Source organism: Ictidomys tridecemlineatus, chromosome 1, assembly GCF_052094955.1.
Source record: "Ictidomys tridecemlineatus isolate mIctTri1 chromosome 1, mIctTri1.hap1, whole genome shotgun sequence".
In the NCBI taxonomy this organism is placed as follows: Eukaryota; Metazoa; Chordata; class Mammalia; order Rodentia; family Sciuridae; genus Ictidomys; species Ictidomys tridecemlineatus.
The window spans coordinates 4,556,011-4,580,500 of record NC_135477.1 but is presented as its reverse complement, the minus strand read 5'-3'; the positions used below and the strand labels follow the sequence as shown (position 1 = coordinate 4,580,500).

At 52.3% G+C, this 24,490-nt stretch overlaps 1 protein-coding gene across 5 annotated transcripts in view; it reads left to right on the top strand.

The window, feature by feature from the left end:
• Dock1 (dedicator of cytokinesis 1) overlaps positions 1 to 22,940 on the top strand; it is a 461,323-nt gene extending 438,383 nt beyond the window's left edge. For 2 of the 5 annotated variants that reach the window (XM_078024305.1, XM_078024295.1), the window contains exons 51-52: positions 2,153 to 2,319; positions 5,522 to 6,185. In XM_078024305.1, the coding sequence (XP_077880431.1) occupies positions 2,153 to 2,319; positions 5,522 to 5,617 (263 nt within the window). In that variant the 3' untranslated portion in view covers positions 5,618 to 6,185. Of the gene's footprint in view, positions 1 to 2,152; positions 2,320 to 5,521; positions 6,186 to 19,672; positions 19,877 to 22,381 lie in introns of those variants that run through there. The other 3 variants (XM_078024303.1, XM_078024310.1, XR_013427043.1) reach the window with 2 other exon arrangements.
• Positions 22,941 to 24,490: the final 1,550 nt, after the last annotated feature.

Sequence of the window (24,490 nt, the reverse complement as noted above, 5' to 3'; positions counted from 1 at the left end):
GAGACCGCCAGGTGCTGAGTGTCTTGTCTACGTAAGCAGCTCAGTGAGCAAAGGGTGTCTGGGCATGGGATAGAGAGGGGCTCAGGGGCCGACTCCACGGCCTTATGCTGTTACTACATGATCTTTTTTGAAAAAATGGTTTTTCTTAGAACAGGCACCATTACCATGATTACAGAAGATAGTCTGGTGGTTCCCCAAAGGTTAAATGTGGCATTACCATATGACCCAGCAATGCTAGTACGAGGTCTGCACCCCCAAAGAATTGAAAACTGGGGTCAAACAGGTATTTTAATGTGAGCATTTGTAGCAACACATTCACAGTAGTCAAAAAGTGGAACAACTCGAGTGTCCATGAGCTGAAGAGCAGATGAATAAAAGGTGCTTTCGGAGAATATCTGTGCAATAGAACACTATTCAGCCATACGAGAGGCGTGGCGCCCCCACGCAGGCCGCCACATGACAAACCTGGAAGACAGTGAGCCAGTGGAATGAGTCGTCCTAACGGGGCCTCGGGACTCTGCTCGTGTGAGGTATCTAGAATGGCAGGCCTGTGGGGGCAGAAAGCAGAGCAGAGGTGTCCAGGTGCTGGGGGCAGGAGGTGGTCACTGCCTGACGGCTGCACCATACTGTTAGTATGATCCACACCACTGAATCGTGCACTGAAAGATGGTCAAATCGGCAAATTTTATGTCACGACTGTTCTACCACGATCCAACCCACAGTCACCACTCCTGAGGACAGAGCGTCTTGGAAGCCTCCTTCCTCCCTCCCCACTACAGGGCAGAGCTTCCCCGTCCCCCAGGGCACCTCTTCTGAGGAAGGGTCTGTCATCAGTGGAAGCACTGGGGAGACTTTTGAGTCACACATCAGAGTTTCACTTTCTCTCCTTGATGTGAAAGAAAATGAATCGCCTCCAAGAGGCTACGCGGAGTTGAGGAGGTGCCCGCCTCGATGACCCAGTGGAGAGGCCTTCTTTCCCGCTACTTTATCCATCGACTGTCCTCTCCACCTATGTAAAGCAGCAGCCCCAGTGACCATGACCCCTGACACCTTCGTGTCCCAGGGTGGGGGTTGTCCTGGTGAAAGTGGAAAGTGGGTGGAGGCTGTGTGTGTGGCTTTACTTGAGGGAGCTCTGCAGGCAGTGGGGGCAGGCCGGGGACGGAGCCCTGGGTCTGCAGGCAGTGGGGGCAGGCCGGGGACGTGGCCCTGGGTCTGCAGGCAGTGGGGGCAGGCCGGGGACGGAGCCCTGGGTCTGCAGGCAGTGGGGGCAGGCCGGGGACGGGGCCCTGGATCTGCAGGCAGTGAGGGCAGACCGGGGACGGAGCCCTGGGTCTGCAGGCAGTGAGGGCAGGCCGGGGACGGGGCCCTGGGTCTGCAGGCAGTGGGGGCAGACTGGGGACGGAGCCCTGGGTCTGTAGGCAGTGGGGGCAGACTGGGGACATGGCCCTGGCTCTGCAGGCAGTGAGGGCAGGCCGGGGACAGGGCCCTGGGTCTGCAGGCAGTGAGGGCAGGCCGGGGATGGAGCCCTGGGTCTGCAGGCAGTGAGGGCAGGCTGGGGACGGAGCCCTGGGTCTGCAGGCAGTGGGGGCAGGCTGGGGACGGGGCCCTGGGTCTGCAGGCAGTGAGGGCAGGCTGGGGACGGGGCCCTGGGTCTGCAGGCAGTGAGGGTAGACTGGGGACGGAGCCCTGGGTCTGCAGGCAGTGAGGGCAGGCCGGGGACGGAGCCCTGGGTCTGCAGGCAGTGAGGGCAGGCCGGGGACAGAGCCCTGGGTCTGCAGGCAGTGAGGGCAGGCCGGGGACATGGCCCTGGGTCTGCAGGCAGTGAGGGCAGGCTGGGGACATGGCCCTGTCAGGGCTTGAAACACCACAGTCCTAGGCAGTGCCCATGACACCCACCGTGCAGATGCTTCCAAAGTAAAGGGGCCCCTGCAGGGAAGGGGAGAGACCATGTTGACCTGTGTTTTCACAACAGATGCCTCACTTTAAGCTCTGGTTTTTAAACTTGCTGTCTCCTTTCTAGAATATTCCACCAGAAGGGAATTCCAACTTTGTGTTCTCTACCCCTCCCTGCCCTGTGCCCTGCTGACACAGAGACCCAGGAGCAGCCCTGCGAGCCATCAGCTCATAAGGGTGCCTGTCTCCTTCTCATCAGATCCCGCTCTCCTAGGTCTGGAGCTGAACGGCATGACCGGGGTGGACGTGGCTGACGTCCCGCCCCCTCTGCCCCTCAAGGGCAGCATGGCAGACTATGGGAATCTGATGGAAAACCAGGACCTGATGGGCTCGTCGACACCTCCGCCCCCTCCTCCACACCAGAGGGTAAGTGGGGGTCTGGGACCCAGGACTGGTGACACCTCTCCTGGGATCTCCTTGCAGAGGGCAGCGGGTTTGCTTTGGGCTGGGGGATAAATCATATGACGGACTCAGTTTGCTTTTGTCGACATGTTGAGGACTGTGCCAAGACCCACGGTCCTGCATCACGGTCCTGCAGAGGACCGCACAGCCAGGGCTGCACCCAGGAGGAAGAGGAGGAGCAGGAGGGACAGGCGCTCCAAACAGTCACCCGGGCCACCCCTCTGCAGGGGCAGTGCTGGTGAAATCTTGATTGCCGAGCAGCTTTCCTACCGAGGGGTCTATGAGCCTGGGGTTGCCATGTGGTCCCCAGGGGTGGCGCACACCCACCGTGCACCTGCCTGGCCCCAGAGGAGCTCTGTCCCTGCAGTTCCTCCTGCCATGTCGCCTTCACATTGGTGGCTCCTGGGCTGCTACAGGCCCTGGCTGCTCAGAGGATCTGCAGAGGGAGCCGGCTTGACTTCACCCTGGGCGTGGCTGCCCCTCACAGTGCCCCCAGCCTGGGCACCCTCTGCACCGTGGCCTGGAGTGACCCAGCTGCCTGCAGACCAGCGCCCGGGCACTGTTTTGTCATCAGTGCTGTCTGAGGTCCTCCTGAGCCTGCCCCTAATGCCAATCTTGGTGAAAAGTCTCAAAAAGCCATCTGAGCCAGGGCCTCTGTGCCAGTTGCTGGTTCTAGAAGCATCCTTCTAGGGCCACCACACTGCACTCTGGGCTGTCATGGCTGCTGTCACATGTCCCTCACCCCTGTACTTCCGGCCAGTCCCCCCCACCGGCTGCTCAGGGCCTGGGTTCTGCAGTAGCCCACCGGGGGAGGAGGCCTGTGTGTGACTTACGCAGGAGCGGGAGAATGTCCACTGCCAGGCCCGTCCCCGGGCCACGCTATTTGCAGTCTTATAAAATCAAATCAGCTCAGTCTGAAGAGTAAATGTCCCTGTTCATGTTTGTGCAGTGGGTCGGATTTTTTGCTCTTCAGCCTCCATAAAGTAATTACGGGGCTGCAGAACTCCCGCCGAGTGTTGAGGCCACAGGGTGAAGTGGCCGCCGGAAGTGGGCTTTTCCCTTCACAGCTGTCGTGAATTCTGCATGCCTTGTCCCTTTCTCTCTTTCCTTTCCTTTTTCTGTTTTTATGGGGACTCTTTCCCTGAGCACTGCTCATCTTTCCTCTTTCCTGTGCGAGAGCAGGAGAGAGGGCGTTGGCCAACGGTGTCTCTTTGGTCATTCCTTTTGTATAAGAGAACTAAGTACGGGAGCATCCTCCTGGACATTGAAAGGACAGGGACTCTCCTGAGTGACATTCACATAGGCGCTGTCACAGTGGGGAGATGTCACAGTGGGGAACCGGCCCTGGAGGAGGGACCAGGTTACCCTGAAGGGGGCTTTCCGGGAGGCGGGAAGGGTTCATTGCACCCTCTGTAAACCCAACCTTCTCTGGCACTTGTGACCATGTGTTGGCACCAAAGGAGACGAGGTCCACGGGACCCAGCCTTGCCTGGGGGCTGTTTTCTTAATGGCTTGACAGATCACTAACAGAAAATTAAGAACGTCTCCCAGGTCCCTACACGAGTCAACTCAAAGTTCTGACCTTAGACCCACTCCCAGGTCTGTCTTGGTTGCAGATCATCTCAGGGGTAACGTCTCACTGTCGTAGTGTCTTGGGAACCTCTTTCTGAGGGTGCCCTGTGCAGTCGATCAAGTGGAGGACTGTGTGTGTGTGTGAGCTCTGGTCAGTCCACACAGGGCGAGGACTCAGGTTACTTGCCCGACTCTCTCTGCTCCTTGTTTCCTGTTAATGCACTTGAGTGCGAGAGCATGTTAGGTGACAGGCTGGTGGCCCAGGAGCTGTAACTGGCCACTGCCCTTCCTGGGGTGCCACCTTGAGCTGTTTTAGGATGATGCTCATCGTCTGCCTCGGGGGTGATCCCCTCCTCCTGTCACTCTCTTTGGTGGCCTCAGGCTTTCAGGCAACTCTGCCTCTGGCTGCTGCTGCTTTACGCTGTCATCTCTTTCACGATGGCACTTAGGACCAGTCACCTGAGCTGTCACCCTGCTCGGTGGTGAGCAGCCCGACACTCACGTGGCGTCATCCGTCTGGCCTGCTCACTCCCGAGCCTCCCAGCGTGGCTTTCCCCTGTCATCACACCGACCCGGTGGCCAGACTCTGGGGGCGTCACCTGCTCGTCCCGACCTTGGAAAGACTGTGGGTCCCTGGTTCCCGTTCCTTTCTAGGACGGCCGTGTGTCACGGCTGCAGTTGTGCTTGGCTCTGCTCAGCACAGGGCGTCCTCGCAGTTACTTGTGTGTGAATCAGAGGAGCTTGGGCAGCGGGGAGAGAGGCCTGGGCCACGGCTCTGCTCTGGAGGACGTCTTTTCTCAGGTTCTGCTAGATGCCAGCCCCGCTGTGAGCTGTGGAGACGGCCCTCACCCTGAGGTCGGGTGGCTGCTCGGGCACCTGTCCAGCCCGCTCTGTGGAGGGTGGGCTCCCGCCCCCTGACCTGCTCACGTCTCCATTCATTCCTTCACTCCTCGCTGGTCCACGCTGACCCAGGCCTACAGAGACTCACTGGTCACTATGAGGGGCAAGAGGGTCCCGAGAACCATAGGGCAGAGCTGCCGTAGTCTGTCACACCGCGGACGCTCCGTTAGGACCGGCGTTTCTCTGTCAGCTCTACAATCATGAGTCCAAGTTCTTTCTGTGAATCTGAGGCCATCTGTGGCCTGTGGGCCAGTCCAGCTGGCCACCTGGTTTTGTAAATAAAGTTTTGTGGCCCTTCCCTCACATACGGCCCCTGGCTGCTTCCTGCCCTCAGCAAAGACCATGGAGCTCATGGAGCTGGAGGTATTGAGTTTCTGGCCCTTTCCAGGAGCAGCCTGTGACCCTGGCTCTCAGCCCAGGCCGGAGGGTGTTCCCTGGAGAGCATCACCGAGGACGACGGGGTCGTCCATGCCAGCCATCAGGGTGGAGGTGCTGCTGCTCAGGCCCTGCAGGCTTGGAGGAAAGTGCTTGGCGTGGGTGTCCTGGTCCTGCCAGCCCTGAGCCAGGCAGGAGGGAGCCCCATCACGCCAGAGCCAGTGCAGGGCAAGCCCCCCCACGGTGCCGCGAGCCCACGTGGAGACGGGAGCTTTCTGTGGGAACATCAGTCATGTGACTTCTTCCTCCTGTTTTCTAGCATCTGCCACCTCCGCTGCCCAGCAAAACCCCCCCGCCTCCCCCGCCCAAGACGACCCGCAAGCAGACGTCGGTAGACTCGGGGATTGTGCAGTGACAGCCGCGCGGCGTCCGTCTGTCCTCCCCTCCTCGCCTCTGTCTGCTGTTTACCTCACGGGCCGGCCGTGTCTCCTCTTCACTGCCGTGGCTTTTCCTTCAAAGGAGTTGATGCTACCGTGCAGCCAGTGGCCCTTAGTGTCATGGTGGTGAGTGTATCACAGCTGGGCCCCGAGTGTGGCGCCGTGCACAGAGCCTCAGTCTGCCCGAGCGTCCTTTCTTTTTGTGCCAAATGACTTGGGTCAGCAGGAGCTCGGCTGATCCCAGGGTGGGAGACGGCGCCCTGAGCAGGGGCGCGGCGCTGTGCGAGGATCCCCGTCCTCTGCAGTCTGGCCCTGCTCTTGCTCGCGGGCTGTGTGGCCAGCCCCTCCTGACTACACTGTGTCACTGTGCCCTGGTTGACTCCACCCTCCACCTACGTTAGGCAACTCAGTTCAGCCTTTCCGGGGCAGTTCCTCATTTCTCTTGGTATAATTTAAAATAGGATATTTCTCAGCTACTGAACAGTTACTAATTTATGGGGCAGAAATGACATTAAGAATACTGGATCAAATATGAATATAGCAAAATTGAATTTCCACTCTATTGTGAAAAAGAACGCGTTTGCCACGAAAGACGGTCTCCGTGGGATGGATTACTTGCATCCTGGTTCTGTACAGAAGTTTGTATATATGATGGTTCCTAGGACTTGTTTTAATTTTTGCGGTCCTTCTGTTGATTGTAATAGACATCTGCAAAGGATTCTCAGTACGTGTTTTTAATTCCTAACTTCTGGAAATAAAAAAACACGCGCAAAGATTCAATTTTGTTTTTCAGAGCTCCAAAGTCCTGAAAATGTTGGTGGACAATGATTTTTTTAAGGACTAACTTTGTATAACCTAATATTTTATTCTATCATCTATATTTTTTTATTCACCATGATCATGATACTCTTCTAGTAGGCTTCAAAGTTAATCATTGGCAATGAAAAATAAAATGTTATTTAAAAAAACCTCAGTGTCTGCTGATTTTGTCTTTATCCTTTAATCTAAGATACAAACGTGGCTGTCTCTGTTCTAGTGTCTCAAAGATGAACTCGTGTGTCTTGATCGCCTCTGATTTGGAGCCCGCTAGAGAGCACGGGTCCCTCTGTGTCTGTGTCCTGGCCAACAGGAGCAGGCACTCGGAAGCCGTCCTCCCCTTCCTGGCCTCTGCCTGCATCCTGAGGCTCCTTCGATCCTCCTCTGCTACTGCAGATCCGAGAGAGGGCTTCGTTCCCTGCGGGGTGCCATTTAACTTGGGAGGCCTGGGTACTTAGAGCTTTATCTAGGCCCTCAAGGCTGGATCGTAGGTGGCAGGAAACAAAGAGGACAAGGCCCCACTGCCCCTCTTTCCAAACACAGGTCGTCCAGGAGAATGAGCTGCTGCGGACGCCTGTGAACATGCCAGTCTTTTCTTCATGACTCCGAGCTCTTTCTCCAAGACAGACGCCCGTCACTGGTGTAGACACATGCATATCATGCACCGTCCTGGACAGTGACATGGGCACACCCACCTGGGACAGTGCGAGTCCAGCCCTGGCTGTGGGCCATTTGAGGGGAGCCCTATAGGCATCGCAGTGGAATGGCACTGGGTGCCGTTCTTCCTGTCCCCAACCCAGGAGAGCCTCCCACCACAACCCAGCTGCCACCTGCCACGGCCCCCTTGCAGGCTGCCCACACCGGTCTCCAGATCTGGGAAGTGCACAGAGAACAGAAGAGAGTTGAGGGTGCGGGGAGGTGGCCAGCACGCTGCACAGGCTTTCCAATGTCAGTGGGAGAAGTGCTGGTGTGGGCCAGGGTCTCCAGGTCCAGGCCCTCTGGGGTGAGGTCAGGGCTGGACTCTGAGGAGCTGCGTTCTTCTTCTTTTTTTTTTTTTCATGTTTTATTTTTCAGTTTTTAGTGGACACAACATCTTTGTTGGTATGTGGTGCTGAGGACCGAACCCGGGCCGCACGCATGCCAGGTGAGCACGCCGCCGCTTGAGCCACATCCCCAGCCCGGAGCTGTGTTCTTAATCTGATTTTCACAATTGCCTTTCTCGGCCCTTCTGAGAACCTATTTCCCCCTAGTCATTCCCCACAGTGAAATTTTAATAGCACACATATACTATATGTTTAGGTAGCTTTGTATATTTATGTTTTTATGTTAAAAAATAAGACATTTTTGTCCTCTAAGAACAAATTTTAACCCTTTGGGGGTGGTATTGCCTATAGAGCATACATGCTCCAGAACAAGAAGGTGAATTCCTGCACTGGCCAAGACAGCTTCCTGGAGAAGAAGGACCTCTACCTCAAGACCACAGGGTCAGCTCCTGCCGACCTCCCAGCTGGCCTGCCCTACAAACTCTGAAATCGCCAGCCCCGCCATAGCATAGACTTATTCATTAAAATCAGTCTATTTTTGCTTTGGTTGCCAGGAAGCTCAAAAGGCAAATTCAATTGTCACACAATTTGGCCTTCCCGAATGTGGACTGGCTTATTTAAAATCCACCTTTACTTCACCCAACTTAATATGTGCTCTCTTCGCACCTTTATTCAAAGTGGGCAGTCTACAAGTTATATTTGGCAAACAGAAATTTTTTTTCTATTTAAAACCACCCTCGGTGCTTGAAGATTGCTTCCTGGTTTTTAAAGAAACTATTTTCAAATCAATTTTAAGATCATCCTTTCATGTAAAGGCTTGATCTGTTTAATCCGCACAGATCTCATCGTCGCCTCCTCTACCTGCCTTCGTGGGGTCAAACCTCGTGTCTCGTGTTTGTGGAGGTCTTCTTGGGTTAGATGGACTTTCGGTTTTCTTTGTAGTTCTATCTCTGATTACTTTTTAATACTGCACTGACTTTTTAAAGTCTGCTTGGGAACTTTTGCTACTTTTTTGGCAACATGCTGTCTCAGAAAATCAAAGTCTTGTTGACGGCTCAGAAAGGCAGGGACCCGCAGGGCCAGTCATCCTCCCCATCCTGCTCATGTTGGTGCGCAGTTTGTTCCTCATCCCCACGAAGAAGCTGCTGATCCTCCCAGGCCCTGTGCCAGCTTCGGTGTCCCCAGCTCCAGAGGGAAGTGGGGACTCCTGGATGTTTGATACCAGACGTGGCTCATTTTGATAATTCCAAGGAGTTATTTTTGGAGTTGTGGTGTCGTCTGCATCAGTCGGGCAATGGATAAAACACCCAGGTGAGTGATCAGAACATAGGTGTTGCTGTGAGGATGTCTGTGGATGTGGTTGGTGTCTGTAATAAGTGACTAAAGAGACCACCCTTGATACCGGAGGTGGGCCTCATCCAATCAGTGGAAGTCTTAAGAGCAAGACAGCTTCCTGGAGAAGAAGGACCTCTACCTCAAGGCCACAGGGTCAGCTCCTGCCGACCTCCCAGCTGGCCTGCCCTACAAACTCTGAAATCGCCAGCCCCGCCATAGCATGAGCCATTCATTAAAATAAGTCTCTCTCTCTCTCTCTCCACACACACACACACACACACACACACACGGAGGCCACAGCAAACCTTTAGTAAGGTGGCAGTTTTGAAGGAAGGGGTACCTTCAGAGTAGAGGCACCTGGGGTAGGGTCCCATACGTGGAGCTGCCCACTGAGCCCCTCAGCCTCTGCCCTCATGACTTCCTGCACTGGCCAATGACAGTACCAGCTGCCACACGGTCACACACCAGCTGCCCATGTTGTCATTTCCCTGGGACTGGAGGGTCCAGGAGGGCCTCTGCCTGGGTCTGACACCACAGCCGTCCTCTCTCCCTCTCTCTCCATTCTCCCCGTCACTCTGTCTCTCCCCGCCTCTCTCTGTCCTCCACTGTCACTGTCCCACTCTCCAGGGCTGTCTCACCCATAGAAAGTGGAATATTGCACATTTTCCTTGTTAAATTCTGAGCCCTCATTTTCTTTGTGAGGTTGGGGCTGTGACCCTCTCGTGGGAGCCAGACATGGTGTGGATGCCCTCCTCTAGGCCCACCTGGTGGCTCTCCACTGTCCCTCTGCGTGGCCTTAGGGCTGGGCATTTGGGGGTGCCCTTCTCATCCTCCTGGCGGTGGGAGCTGTCACTCTGGGCTGCACCTGGGCTGGCACTTACTCCTGGTCTTCTGTCTGCAGCTCTGAAGACCCCAGGGTGTGTCACGGGGCCCTCCAGCAGTCACACTGTCCCCACTGCCACCAGGAGGGGACTCCATGTCTTCGCCAGCCCCATAGCCTTGTTGGCACCTGGCCTTACTCCGTCACTACTAATTAATTCTTATTTTTAACACTGGCAAGTGGTGAATTCAATCCCTCCTTTGGCTTCTAAATATCATTCTCCAAGGAACCAAATCTGGCAGCTTGGAGAAACAGCTGGGAATTCAAGACAGCCTAGAACATTCTGAGCCAGGATGAAAGGACATGCTCAAGAACTGATGCAGCCAGCATGTAGCCGCTGCAGGGGACTAGTTACGTCGAGGACAATCCCAACGTCACAGTAAATAACAATAGCAACAGGTTGACTCAAGTAAGAATTTTCCCTGGGTCCATATTGATATAAGTCAACAAATAACTAACTGCAAGTTGGACGAGGCACAGGATATCTTCAAAATCTTAAGACATCTTCTCCCCAAATATCTATTAATTAATAAGGGAAAACCACTAATTTAACAGGGGAAAGGCTGGCAGGCTCCACCCTCTTCAGAAAATGGAAGAGAACAGCATCACAAGGCGACAGAGTAAAGTGCATGGCCCCCCATTCCATGCACTAAGACCCGAAGTCCCCGCCAATGCAGAGAATCAGAACCACGTCGCCAGGAAGCACCGCGAGACTCGAAGGGAGGGCCCCGCCGCTCGCGGTTCCACTGCTATGAAGGGTTCAGAGGCGGAGCCCAGAGCAGGGAAGAGGCTGCTGGGGTGAGCTGTCTTTCTGGAACCCCGGGAGAAACTGAGAGGAGAGGTGGTCGGTGCCAACCCTGCGTGGCTCTGAATCCTTGCAAGGCGAGGGCTGGGTTGCTGAGTGGCAGCTCCGTAGGCCGTCGCAGAAACACTTGCCTGAGTCTTCAGCAGCGCCGGCCACTGGGTGTCTTTCCAGACTGGAGACACGTGACAAGCAACTGTGACCCGTGCTTCGGAGCGGGGTCATCTGCTCCTCTGGACTCTCCCGGGACACTTGGCACCACCTCCTGGAGTCTGGGCACTGGGTGACAGGGATGCATCCCTGTTAGTTTCTTGGTGTCGTGGCTGTCCTGGGGCCTTGTTGGAAGTCCTCCTTGTTGAGTGAACACTGGTCCGTGGCCATCACGGGCAGCTGCTTTCAAATGATGCAGGGGAAACGCCCTGCACCGACCGTGCTGTCCCAGAATGCCACCCACAGGCTGAGACGGCTTCTCCCCAGACTTCCACAGGGGTCTGCTGCCACGCCACAAGGTGGGCTTCCCGAAGGTGCCCCGAGTGCAGTGTGCCCTGAACAGGAGATGAAGGGCTCCCCCTGGCACTTCTCCCCTGGTAAAGCCTCCACTCAGAGCCCCAAAGAAGGGACAGTCCCTGTCTCGGAGCTCTGGGGAGCCATGGGCTGGGAGGGACCTTCTTGTCCGTCAGACCTTCCTGGCGTTCCTGCCAGGCCAGGGTCCTCAGACTCATGTCACCAGGCTGCACATGGTCCCTGAGGTTCCTCAGGTGAAGACAACGTTCAGTCGGCAACGGACACCAGAAATAATGACAGTCGTCTGACGGCGTGGGGACGGAGGACCACGCCTGGCCCTGAGGGCCTCTGCTGCCTGCCCAGGGCAGAGCGCGGCACAGCGCCCGGGACTGGGAGTGACCAGAGAATGTCTGGAGGACAGAGCGGGAAGAGAAGAAGGGCCATGCGGGTCCAGGAGCCATGGAACAGCGGGCAGGGAGCGGAGCAGGCCAGGCCGAGGAGTCCCCTTGTCGTGAGTGAGCCTGGGTTTCACCTCAAAGTCAAGAGGGAACAAAGAGCCATCCTCCCCCAAGTGAGACCTCGGCCCCTAGGACCCTGAAGCTCAGAGCCGCAGGGTCTGGGGTCTGGTTTCTGCCCCACCGTCGGAGTCCATGATGATCTCGGTGTGGGGTGAGAGGGGAGGGGGGTGCCCTTGGGAGGGGCCAGCAACTGCTCCAGGGTCGCGTCTGGCTCCCTGAGGCTGGTGGCCTTCCCCCGCAGACACTGGGCACAGGTCACATCCACAGCCCTCAGCCAAGCACACACGGCTGCTGTCACCACCGAGGTCCCGGGCGAGCCCTGCACCACATCCACGGAGCCATCACCACCAGGAGCCCAGAGGCCACCCAGAAGGACGCTCCTCACGGCACCCCGACTCCAGAGCCGCTAATGGGAAAGTACCGCAATTTGGGAGGTAAAAATAATCTGCTTGGGAACAGGAATGTTTTTGAATTAGCATAAATTAGACTATTGAAAAATACTTGCTAACAGTTAATTTAGCATTATGAACACTCGCTCTGGAGAGGAGGACCCTTGATATTGAATAAGGAGCTACCTGCAAAATGCAGGGTTATTTTTAAGCGCCGACATATTTTTGGTTTCTCTGCAGAGTACAGGGACGACATCTGCGGGCTTTCTCTGCCTTGCTGAAGCCTTTTCACATGAAAAGCAAACTTTGCTTCATAAAGGCCAAGCAATTATAATGGAGAAGCAACGTGGAATTCATCCTTCAGTTTTTCAGGAACGTTAGAGAAAAGTGGTTTTGGTGGAAACGATGTATTATTTTAGTCTTGGAGTAAAGGGTTCAGCTTCTTTTGGTCTCATGGTTTCATAGCCTTCAGCGGAGGGAGGCTCAGTTGGCAGCCTGGAAGCACAGTGGGTTGAATGAGGGCCAGGGGGTCACCTCCTCTATGTCCCTTGGACAATGCCTCCCCAAGGGAGGAATGTCAGAGTGGAATGTGAAGGCGATGGCTGGAACTGTGCAGCTCCCAGGTACCTTGGGCCTCACTCCTGAGGCAGAGAACTTGCACAGAATTGTGGAGAGTGCTCAGTAATTTGGGGATCATTCCAGGCTCAGCTCTGTGCAGCTTGGGGTCAGGGATGTGCCAGCAGAGACCATTCAGGACCTCCAGGGCCTTGCCACATCCCCAAGCAATCTGGAGCTTTTAAAACCTGTAATGCAGGAGAGGTCTGTCTCTCATGTGCATTGCCACTCCAGCCCTTCCTGCTAAATTTGCCATCAGAAGTTAAAGAAGATGAGGCACCCACAACCTGAAGAGGCTCGTGTTTTGCAAGAGTGAGGGGAGGAAAAAAAAAACTCGGAATTTTGTCTCAGGAGAATCTTAGAACTCATGAGGTTCAATCCTCTTATTTGTTTTTAGAATCTTTCTTCATCACAATACTTAGATCTGAGTCTAGGGGTCACAAAGCACAGAATGGTCGTATAAGATACAAAGGTCACACAGCCAGTATTGTATTTGATGACTTTTCACAAGTCACCCAGATTAGAAATGGGCCATTTAATAGGAGGGTCTTCTCTTTTTTTCCTGTGGTTGCTTTTCTAACAGCCAAGCATGAGCTGAAGCAGCGGTTACTGAAGAGGATTGTCAGTTGGCCACCGTGCATTACCACCCTGGGTGTGTATTGTATGCCTCCAGGTTCCTCGCCTGCTGATGTTGGGAGAGCGCCACTGCGCACAGACAGCACACTGGGGAGGGGGCCACAGATGCAGACGGGCAGGGGTTTCTCCCCAGGCTCAGGAGGCTGCCTGGCCTTTGCCATTGCAAGGGACCATGCCCACAGCAGGGTGTCACACCGCCGCCACTCAGTGCAAGTCCTGGGGAGGGAAAACGGGAGGCAGGCTGCTTCCAGGTCATCTGAAACGGCGAGCCAGGACTCACGGCGAGCCAGGCTTTGGGAAAGTGAATGCAAAGAAACAGCGTTTGGATAGGAAAGTGCACTTGGGACCGGTGGTGTTGCAGAAATCCCCTGAACATAGGACAGAGCTCGGGCACAGCCTCAAGTGCCCTGGAAATGGCCTCCAAACGTCTCCTCTCTCTGCCCCACTCCATCGCAGCCCCAGAGGCAGCTGTGCCCTGAGGCACAGGACGGGGAGGCCCAGGGCGCTGCGCCGTCATCGCTGTGACTACACAGGGACAGTGCCAGGTGCGCGGCTGAGAAGAAGCGGATGCCGAGGGGGAGGCTCTGTGCCCCTCACGTTCCCCTGCTCCAGTGCCGCTAGCTGCTCCCTTCCCCCGCTGTCCCCTTGGAACAGCACCACACACACTTCACAGGTCCTCACTCCTGCTGGAGAGGTCCAGTGCCATTGTGGGGGCAAGCCGTCTGGTCCTCTCCAGGAGGACGGGCAGATAGGACGCAGGGAGAATCGTCTGTCTACACTGGAGCTTGGGTCAAATGCAGGAACTCATCACAGCAAATCTCCTGATCGTCCTGCAGACCAGTCACCTCCCCCTTCCTTGGCCACCGTCCTCCATCCCTAGGTACACCTACCTGACTGCACACAGTAGTGTGGGGACATCTGGACTCCAGTTCCATTGGTCAAGGGTCACCCGTGAGGTTTAACTGACCCACACTTTCACAGCTTGGGGAAAGCCGGAGGCGCTTCAGAGGAGCAGCCTGAAGCTGGAAGGTCAGTCAGTGGGAGCAGGAGGTCCCTCAGCTGCCCTGAAGCCAGCCGGACCAGAGGACCCACCCCAAGGTGCTGAGGGTGTCCTCGGTGCTTCCCAGTGAGCCAGTGGGTGGTGTCATCAGCTACGAGCTCACAGGGCGAACCAGAGAGTCCAACGAGGAGGTGAGGACCTTGAGATTAAGGACAGGCATTGGAGTGCAGGGAGGATCACACAGCAGTCTCCAGAACTGCTAGCAGCTGACGGGGGAGATCAAGGGGTCGGCTTGACGGGGGACAAAAACTGTAAGGGATTGCAGATGGCAGAGGATGCCGGATGGCAGATCCACTCTCACATGTAACCCAGGGCCAGGTGGTAGAGGTGGTTAGGGTGGTGGTAGTGGGCAGGTGCTTTGCTCCTTATTGTTCACCAGCTCCCCTTGAGAGCAGAAGGAGTGTGGGGGAGGAATGGTCAGGCAGTGGCAACTAGGAGCAAGCAGGACAAGTACCTGTTCATCAACACCATCTTCACCATCACCATCACCACCACCATCACCACCACCATCACCATCACCATCACCACCACCACCACCATCACCACCACCATCACCACCACCATCACCATCATCACCACCATCACCACCACCATCACCATCATCACCACCATCACCACCACCATCACCACCACCACCACCATCACCATCACCATCACCATCATCACCACCATCACCACCATCACCATCACCACCACCATCACCATCACCACCACCACACCATCACCACCACCATCACCATCACCATCACCACCACCATCACCATCACCACCACCATCACCAGCACCATCACCACCACCATCACCACCACCATCACCATCACCATCATCACCACCACCATCATCACCATCACCACCACCACCACTATCACCACCACCATCACCATCACCATCACCACCACCACACCATCACCAACACCACCACTATCACCACCACCATCACCACCACCACCATCACCACCACCACCACCATCACCATCACCACCACCATCACCATCACCACCACCATCACCACCACCATCACCATCATCACCACCATCACCACCACCATCACCATCACCATCACCACCACCACACCATCACCAACACCACCACTATCACCACCACCATCACCACCACCACCATCACCACCACCATCACCACCACCATCACCATCACCATCACCACCACCACCACCATCACCACCACCATCACCAGCACCATCACCATCACCATCACCACCACCACACCATCACCAACACCACCACTATCACCATCACCACCACCACCATCACCACCACCATCACCATCACCACCACCACCACCACCACCACCATCACCACCACCATCACCATCACCACCACCACACCATCACCAACACCACCACCATCACCACCACCATCACCATCACCACCACCATCACCATCACCACCACCATCACCACCACCACCACCACCACCACCATCACCATCACCACCACCACACCATCACCAACACCACCACTATCACCACCACCATCACCACCACCACCATCACCACCACCATCACCATCACCACCACCACACCATCACCAACACCACCACTATCACCACCACCATCACCACCACCACCATCACCACCACCATCATCACCACCACCACCACCATCATCACCACCATTCTTACTGCCACCAGCAGCAGCACCACCCCCACCACCCCCAGCTCTGAGGCATATGTGGTGTGAGAGGAAATCCTTTCCATGAGAGCAGGTTGCAGACAACAGTGCTGCAGGGTACAGGCCCCAGTGCAGTCCGGTTCTGGTTGAGTCAGAGGTGGGGGTGGCAGAGGGCTTCTGGAACTGGCTTAGGTGCAGGAACTTGTGGGATGAGGTCACCAGGCCTCCAAGGTCAGCGCAGCTATGCACCAGGTCACGTGTATCTCTGAGAAATCTTGGTATCTCAAACCAGAACAGAGAAGAGAGAGGAGGAGAGTGGGAGGGAGGTGGACAGGGAAGAGGGAGGCAGGGAGCCAGGAAGAGAGAGAGAAGTCAGAAGAGGAGAGAAAGCATGGGACAACGCATCACCTTGCCGGCACCGACTGCAGCTCTGCCTAATTTGCACACGCTGGGAACCTGTCATGGATTTCGCGGATTCGCAGAGTGAGCAGCCAAGGAAAGGAAAGGAAGCCGTCGTCTGTGCCCACCGAGTGCCCAGGCTCGCCTCTTCTGACAAGGCTCATTCTCACCCTTCCCCCTCACTTGTTCCTCTCCAGTGGATTTCCTGGGTGGGACAGGAAACGCTGCCTTGAATGTGGTGAAATGTAGAGAAAATTCTCAGAAAACTTTAAATCACTGCCGTTGACTTTCAGGAGTCACCTAGCAGAGAGCTGAGGAAGTTATACTGGTGGTAAATTATCACTGTATATAAAGTAGAAGTATGCTTATTTTTTTTTATTTTTTTTTAAAGAGAGAGTGAGAGAGAGAGAGAGAGAGAGAGAGAGAGAGAGAGAGAATTTTTAATATTTATTTTTTAGTTCTCGGCAGACACAACATCTTTGTTGGTATGTGGTGCTGAGGATCAAACCCGGGCCGCATGCATGCCAGGCGAGCGCGCTACCTCTTGAGCCACATCCCCAGCCCGAAGTATGTTTATTTTTACTTCCAATCTCTTGACTCTCCAAAATATTTCCACATCTATCATCTCATTGGATTTTTGTGATTATCATAAGTAGATGGAGGAGTAACATTATTTCCCTCCCCATTTTGTGGAGGAGGAACTAAGTCTTGAAAGTTCTAGTGACACGTGCCTGTGACATCCCACAGGCTCACGCAGGCCCAACCAGGTGTCCTGGGACTTTTGGAGCAGGCGTGGCCTCTCTAAACCCTCTCAGCACCCAGTGAGGTGGCTGGAGCTCTGTCTGCTCCCTGGCTGGACACAGGTCTGTTTTTCGAGCTGCTGGGGATGAAGCAATGAACAACTGGACAGAAGCCTCCCGCTTGGGGAGTCAGGGCTTCCCTCTGGAACCTGAGCCCCCTTCTCTTCGAGGTGGTCCTGTAGCATGAGTGAGGAGGGTGTGTGTGGTCTTAAGCCACTTAGGAGCAGGGCTGCTTATTACTGCATGTGACCGACTGTCCACAGTGGCAGCTTCATGCTAAGCTTGGTTCCCTCGTGGTCGACGACAGGGCCCCAGCAGAGCCACGGATGGGAAGGGAGCACAGGTCCAAGCCCAGGCAGACGGAGTTCTGACGCCTTGAGCCAGCTGTGAAATGAAGGACGGTAGACCGTGAAGTGTGCTGGGCGGACATCAGAGGGCCAACCAGGGTCCACGCATGTTGCGACCATCAGAGCTTGTGCTGGCTGACTCCTGTGTCCCTTTGAAGGTCTTCTCAGGGTCCCTGCCGTCCAGCTGTCTCTGGTCACATGGCAGGCCTTTGGGGGCCGTGACCTCTGAGTCAGGAGCCTCTCCCAGGGTGGTTCAGAAGTCACTGGTAAAGCCACCCCTGTGGGTGCAGCACAGAGAAGGTTCTTGTCCAATAGCCCAGACATGTGGGAGGTTCCCCCGCATCCCCTGGTCTCTGACCTCAAACAGGGCTCCTTCCCCCACAGCCTCCCGAGACTGCCCTGACGGTTGAGTGCACTCTTTGCCAACCTGAAAGCCGGGCTCTTAGGACGACGCAAGCTGTGTCCTCGGGTGGCATTAAGGGACCTGATCTCCAGGGACATGTGTGTGAGGCTCAGGACTGGATAACATTGTCAGTGAGAACAGGCAGTGACCCCAGGGTGCACCACTCTAGTTAGAGGATGAGCACACAGGTCACCTGACTTTAACCTCCGTGGGGACCGAGCTACCCGTCAGGGCAGGCCAGGGCCTGGGTGCAGCTCCTCGGCCCCTGGATTCATGCCCTTGTTGGGTACTTGGTCATGATGATGGATGAGAGGACAGAGGGATGAATGGCTTTGAACAGCATCTTCCAAAATAGCATATGTTGGAACAGGGAGAGAGGAATCCTTTCTGGGAACTAGAAATAGTGGGCAAGGAAGAAACCCAAGTTTGATTCAAAGGGCTCCAAGGCACACAGCTTTAAAAGAGCTTCCTGCTGCTCTGCGCTCTTCTGGGAGTCAATTCAAACGGGCCTGACAGCTCTCCTCCACAGCAAATGAAGGGCCCTGCTGCTCCAGGGACACGGTTCCAGGGACGCCATCCCCGGCCATTGCTGCCCGTTCCAAGTGCTCTTTCCTGTTCTCATCTGCCCTGAAGAAAGGAGATTATCAGAGCACAGAAAGTTTGTTTTGGGGATAGTTTTTATTAAACAATTGTCTCTGAACCCAAGCAACTTCTGGCTGTAAATATGTTCCTGGAAATCCACATGTAAAGAAAGTCTGAGGGAATCAAACCAAATTTTGTCCTGAGAATTGATCGTCAGTGGGGCATTTGAGGACCCGTCTCACACTGGCAGACAGGACTGCATTATTTTCCTAGCGGGTGTCAATACAATGACTCACTTACTGAAAAACAAACCAGACATTAGGATCTGAAAAAGAGAAATGCTGACCAATTCACATGAAATAAGAAATGAAGGGCTGGGGTTGTGGCTCAGCAGGCGAGCGCTCACCTAGCCTGTGTAGGGCGCTGGGTTTGATCCTCAGCACCACATAAAAATAAAATAAAGGCATTGGGTCCATCTGCAACTAAAACAAAATATTTAAAAAACCAACAAAAAAAATAAAGATGCTGATACATGATGCCTGTCATTACAGAAGGAAAAGTTCAGCAAGACCCTAACTGTGGTCATATGGAGAGGTGACGAATGGACTGGGTGATCTAGTTAAGGTTCAAGTGACAAAGACACAGAAAGGAAGGATCAATATGAAAGGAGCTGGGAGAATTTTTTAAACCTCTTAGCTCTCTAGCAGGCAAAGTGCTGGAGTTAAGAAATGGATTCCAAGTGAAGGCCAAGCCCAGGGCACTCACAGGAGAGCTGACCTTCAATGGCTCTGTTTAGACCTCAGAAAGACTAACACGATGCCTCAGAGAACTGTTTCACCCAATAACAGTGTTTCCAAGAAACTTAGGAGAGTTGTCCTATGGCCAAAAGCCAAGCAGAGAAAAATTATCTTGAAAAGATTTGTGGCTGTGTCTTCCATCTCATGGGAGGAATCTCCAGTAAGAGTTGTAGGAGATCCAGAAACTTTTAAAAAGAAATATTATTGGTGTAAATGCCATTCGTTTGGCCTGAAAGGGGCAGAGACAATAGAAGATGAAAGAGGCCTTTGGACCCCAAAATTCCATTGACAGGAAGCAGGATGGGGAAATTTTGTATGTGTGGACATGATTGCCTGTTGTGGGAAGGGAAGGATGATTCAGAAAGCAGACTAGTTCCAAGCACCCAGGCAGGAATAGGACTGAGATCTGAGAAACTCCACGGCACGCCTGGATGACTTAAAGATTGACAATATACCTCTCATTTTTTCCTGCCAATAGCAATTATCTTCTGCTCACTCCAACCGTTATTGATCGTGAGAGGGTCGGGGAACTTTCCCTTCAACTCACAAGAGCAGTGTATTGAGGAGCTGTATGTACTTCAGGAACTGTGTCCAAGCAGCCACCTCCAATAGGGACCCAACTTGAGGAAAACGTTCTCCACTCAGGCCTAATGCCGTAAGGAACGCATTGGGACTGGCTGAGGTGAGTGTATTTTGCATGTGGGAGAAATAGAAATAACTTGTAGCCAGGAGGCAGACTATGTGGGTGTTTTAAAATCTACCTACCCTCTTTCAAGATACGTGGTGCCTAATTTATCTCCCCTTGAAGACGGACTCAACTCGGTGGTTCCCTTTCACTGAATAGAACATGGCAGAATGAGTGGGTGACTTCTAAGTCTAGGTCATAAGGAATCATTGCACCGTTCCCCTTGGCCTCGCTTGCATGACTCACTCTAGAAGTATCTGCCATGGCATTAGTATACCCAAACACCTCCAGGGAACCCCACACAGTGAAGAACCGAATCCACTTGCCAGAGAACAATGTTGGCCCCTGACTATGGCCCTGAGAATAAGCCCCCTTGTACCGATATACACAGTTCAGACAAGCCTCAGATGACTCTCGCCCCAGCCTGCATCCTATGCAGTCTCTGGGAAATCTCTGAGGCCACATCACCCACTTAAGTTGCTTCTGAGTTGCTGACCCCCCAAAATGGGGCATAATAAATGTTTTCTGTTTAAAGCCAAGAAGTGTCAAGATTACCCATGTGATGTGTTGTGTGAAAAACTAATTGGGACGTTGTCCATGGGTCTTTGGTCTGAATTGGATAAAACCACATAGAGCCCTTTGGAGTCCGATGGGCCTCGTAAATCCATTTGGAACAATAGGATTGGCTGGTTGGTTTAACCTTGGGAGTTGATAGATATGAGTTTTCTCTTTGACTCACTTAGGTTTTCAGTTTCCTGGTGGGTGGGTTTTAAAATTATTGTGGCTTATCTGAGCTTCTGATTTCTTTTTGAATTGATTTTGGTTTATGTATATTTTCCTGAAAATACGTATTTCATTCAAATTTTAAAATCTCTCATCATAGAATTCTTTATATCCTAACTTTGTGATTTTATTCTTTTCTTATTCATAATGATGTGCTTTTTGTTGCCAATTGTTTTTCTTAGTTAGATTTTTCAGAGGAAAATCTTATTAATTTGAATAGAAACATTGCTTGGACCCATCGGTGGTTTGAGCTTTTTTACGTATGCCAATTTCATTATTTTCTCTTTTTATCTTGATTAGTTTTGTTATCGTGGTTTCCTCAGGTTTCTCTCTCTCTCTCATTTCTTCAGTCTAACGATAAGCATATTTTTAGCTTTTTAGATTTAATAAACATATGAGAGTCTGACTTCATCTTAATAAGGCTTTGGCTTTTAGAGTTTCACTGTTATTATACAAACATTCTACAATTGCTGTCTTGGTTTCCTCTTGTCTCAAACATGTTTATAAAGTAAAATCCCTGGTTAAATTTTTATTAATGGGCACTTGTAATTTTAATATACTGAGAACATGACCTAAGCATTCTTTATTTAAAAAATTATTTTTAGTTTTTGTACCCAATCCACAGATATTTTTTAAATAAGGCATATTATCTGGAGAGTATCAAGTTTTACTTGCACGTTTATATGCTACTTTATATATTTTCTTATGTGTCTGAAAAAGCATAAACATATAAACTAGAAACACTGCCTGCCTAGTCCATGGCCACCCTGTCCCTCCTGCCTTAATATCCCTCTTCCCTGTCCTGCCTGTCTCACATGTCCAGGCATCATTCAGAGCCAAAATCACACCTTGTCTCCTCTGCAGAGCTTTCCTTGGCTCCAAATCATCTGAGTCCTCGCAGTACTCGTGCTGGCGCCCATTCCTGTGCCTGGAGTGGCCCTCCCCCTGCTGAGGCTGCCTGGGCCCCACCCTGGAGGCTAGGTCTCCCTCCTGTTTGCCTTCCCCAAGAGAGCACCGTGCTCAGCACTGAGCAGCGACCAGCGAGTGTGAAACGCTGAACGCTAAGGTCACGGATTCCAGTGTCAGTGGGAGACACATTTTCTTTGTGAAATGTTTTATTAAAAAAAAAAAAATACACAGATTAGCTAACTTTTCAACCAGAGCGTAAAATGGCTATTTGTTAAAATTCCAATTGTAGTAGGTCCATTATGATGAACCTTTTTCAACTTAGTCTTGTTGAAGTCATTATTCCAATCTGCAATCCAGGCTGATATTTGGAGGTGAAAAAACATTTTCTGCGTCTCCTGGATGACCTGGCCCTTTTGGATAACTGACCAGGTTAACTAACAGCGTGTGCAGAGTAGATTTAAAATCCTTAGAATGTTCAGTTTGCAAGTACTTACCAAGGCTTACCTAGTGGTATCCAATGCAGTTCCACAGAGCATATGCAAGATATTTCCCTTTTTTTTAAAGAGCAATTTTAAGTTTCACAACAAAATTGAGCAGAAGGTACTGAGTTTCTGTATAACTGTTTCAACCAAATGCAAGGCATTTTCTAAGAAAGACTACCATTTTCTTGATGGTTATATGTAGACAATTGTTACATATTGATATTCTGGGACTTAGGCTGAACTTTCTTCTCATCTTGCTACTTAGTCATTTTCAAGGATTTTGTTTTAAATTATAGAAGTTCCTTTGGGTTTATTTTCACTCACAAAGGTCCATGCTTCAAAGAGTGGAGAGTCTGTCGACATCTTGTCAACTCTGAATGCCCACTGGGTCAACTCCGCCACTGCAAGAAGCAGTCAGAGACACTATACCCAGAAAGCGTCTAATCGTTTCTTGAAAACTTGGCTTGAGAGCTATTGTTCTGCAAAAAAAGTAAGGACTAAGCCTGGATAAATGATCATATTCTAATTTATATGCCCAAGGCTCATATGTGAAATGTTGACATTTGTATGTGAAGAAAACGTTTTGACGGCCCCGTGTACAGTTGCAGGGCTCGTGGGAGGCACCGGCCTTTGCTCTCGTGGAGACCCCTGGCGAAGCTGGTGGCCCAGACGGTGCAGCACAGCAGCTTGTTGGGCACTGGGTTTTTTTTTTTTTTTTCTTGCAGCAGTTTGTAATGGATGCAGCTATGCCCTCTATGGAATGTCAGGGGTGAATTTTGGTTAAGAAAAGTACATTGATTAATCATTCTGGGGTGTTCTCACCAGTGATAAAATGTAGAGTGTTTTAAAAACTGTTTCCATAAAATAAACTTTATTTCCTCTCCTTTCTTTATGTGGCCACATGGTTTCTTTCACTTTCATAGGTCAATGGGCATGGAGAATCTCCCGGTGCTCCATTCTGTTTATTGTATTATGAAGATGACTTCTAAATGTCCTCGCATCAGGCTCCATCCACAGACACAAGCGATGGCTCTCGTGGATCTGGATAAGTGCAGCAGCCTCCTCCAGAGCTCTCCAGGGAGGGTGGGGGAGCTCCGGGCAGGAATCTGCCTCGCACCCTCTCTCCACACTCTTCACCAGAAGATGTTCCCGGAGAGGCAGAAAGAGGTTAAAATGGTTCATAAATTTGTAACAAATCTGTTGACAATAACACGATTCCTGTCAAACTGGAACAGTTAGGAGATTCTGGGGGGAAAAAATAGAAGGTACTCTTCGGTTGTTAACTGGTAGCTGAAAAATTTCTATTTTTTTTTTTATCAGGCTTGGCTTAATTTTTTCCTCCATAATTTAGGTAGCTAGAGCTTAAACTATTTAAAATAAACATTGAAGCAAAGATGGAATAACCTAATAAAAGGGTTTATTCCCTTTATATTTTGAATACCAGGTGCAAAGCTCTCTGTTAAAGCACGTTACCTTTTGGTGGCGGCTGTGGCTACACGCACCATTAAAGACTTCCCTCGTCAGAGGGACTGCGGATCCAAGTGTCCTTCCAAAGAGACTCCGCTGTGTTGTTGTGTCAGGAGGGTGAACTATTCTCTGCCTCGGTTCTCTCATCGTGGTGCTTGGCTGTTTCCCTCATGTTTATGGGTTTAAAGTCTCTGTCAATCAAAGAGGCAAGACAAACACCCAGAAACGTACCCGGGCAGGGGGCACTCACACGTATTGGGCACCTCCAAATGCCAAGGCCCTTCCTGTCCCTTGATAATCATCATCCTGCTTAACTGTCACCATAAAACTAGGGTTGGGGTTGCAGAGGTGACCTGGGAGGGCTGAAGGATTTTCTCAGGTGGCTCCAATCCTCAGTGGCAAGAATCACTCAGGTTTCTGTGTATCCTGGAAACTCTGGTGTTTGACTACTCGGTGTTCCTCCATTTTCTATGCGGCTGTGCCATCTCATGTAACACCCTCATTACCCCAGTATGCAACAGATGAGATGGTCAGCTGTCCCTTACTTAAGATCCTAGTGGCTTATTTGAATCCAAACCCCAGGAGTTTGCTGGCCCAGAGAAGTAGAGGCTTCTGCAGCCAGATCCCTGCTCTGCTCAGCCTTCCAGGGGAGGCAAGAGCCTCATCCTTAACTCTGCACCACCCCTGCCCCCCGCCATATCCTACAATGTGCAGAGGGACATTCCATTGTCACTTGGCTCTGCCACTTGCCCCTCTTCCCAACCAAACCACACCTGATGCAAATGCTTGCTCACCTCTCACTGTGTCAACAAATGTTTCCTCCCTGATGGGTGTAGAATTCCTGTCCCTGAGGCCACTAACAATGAAGAAGGACGGAAGAGGCCAGACACCCAAGGAATCTTCAGGAGGCAGGTTTCTCTTTAGCTGCAGCAGTTCAGAGGGTCTTAGGCCTAAAAAAATCTCTGGACCC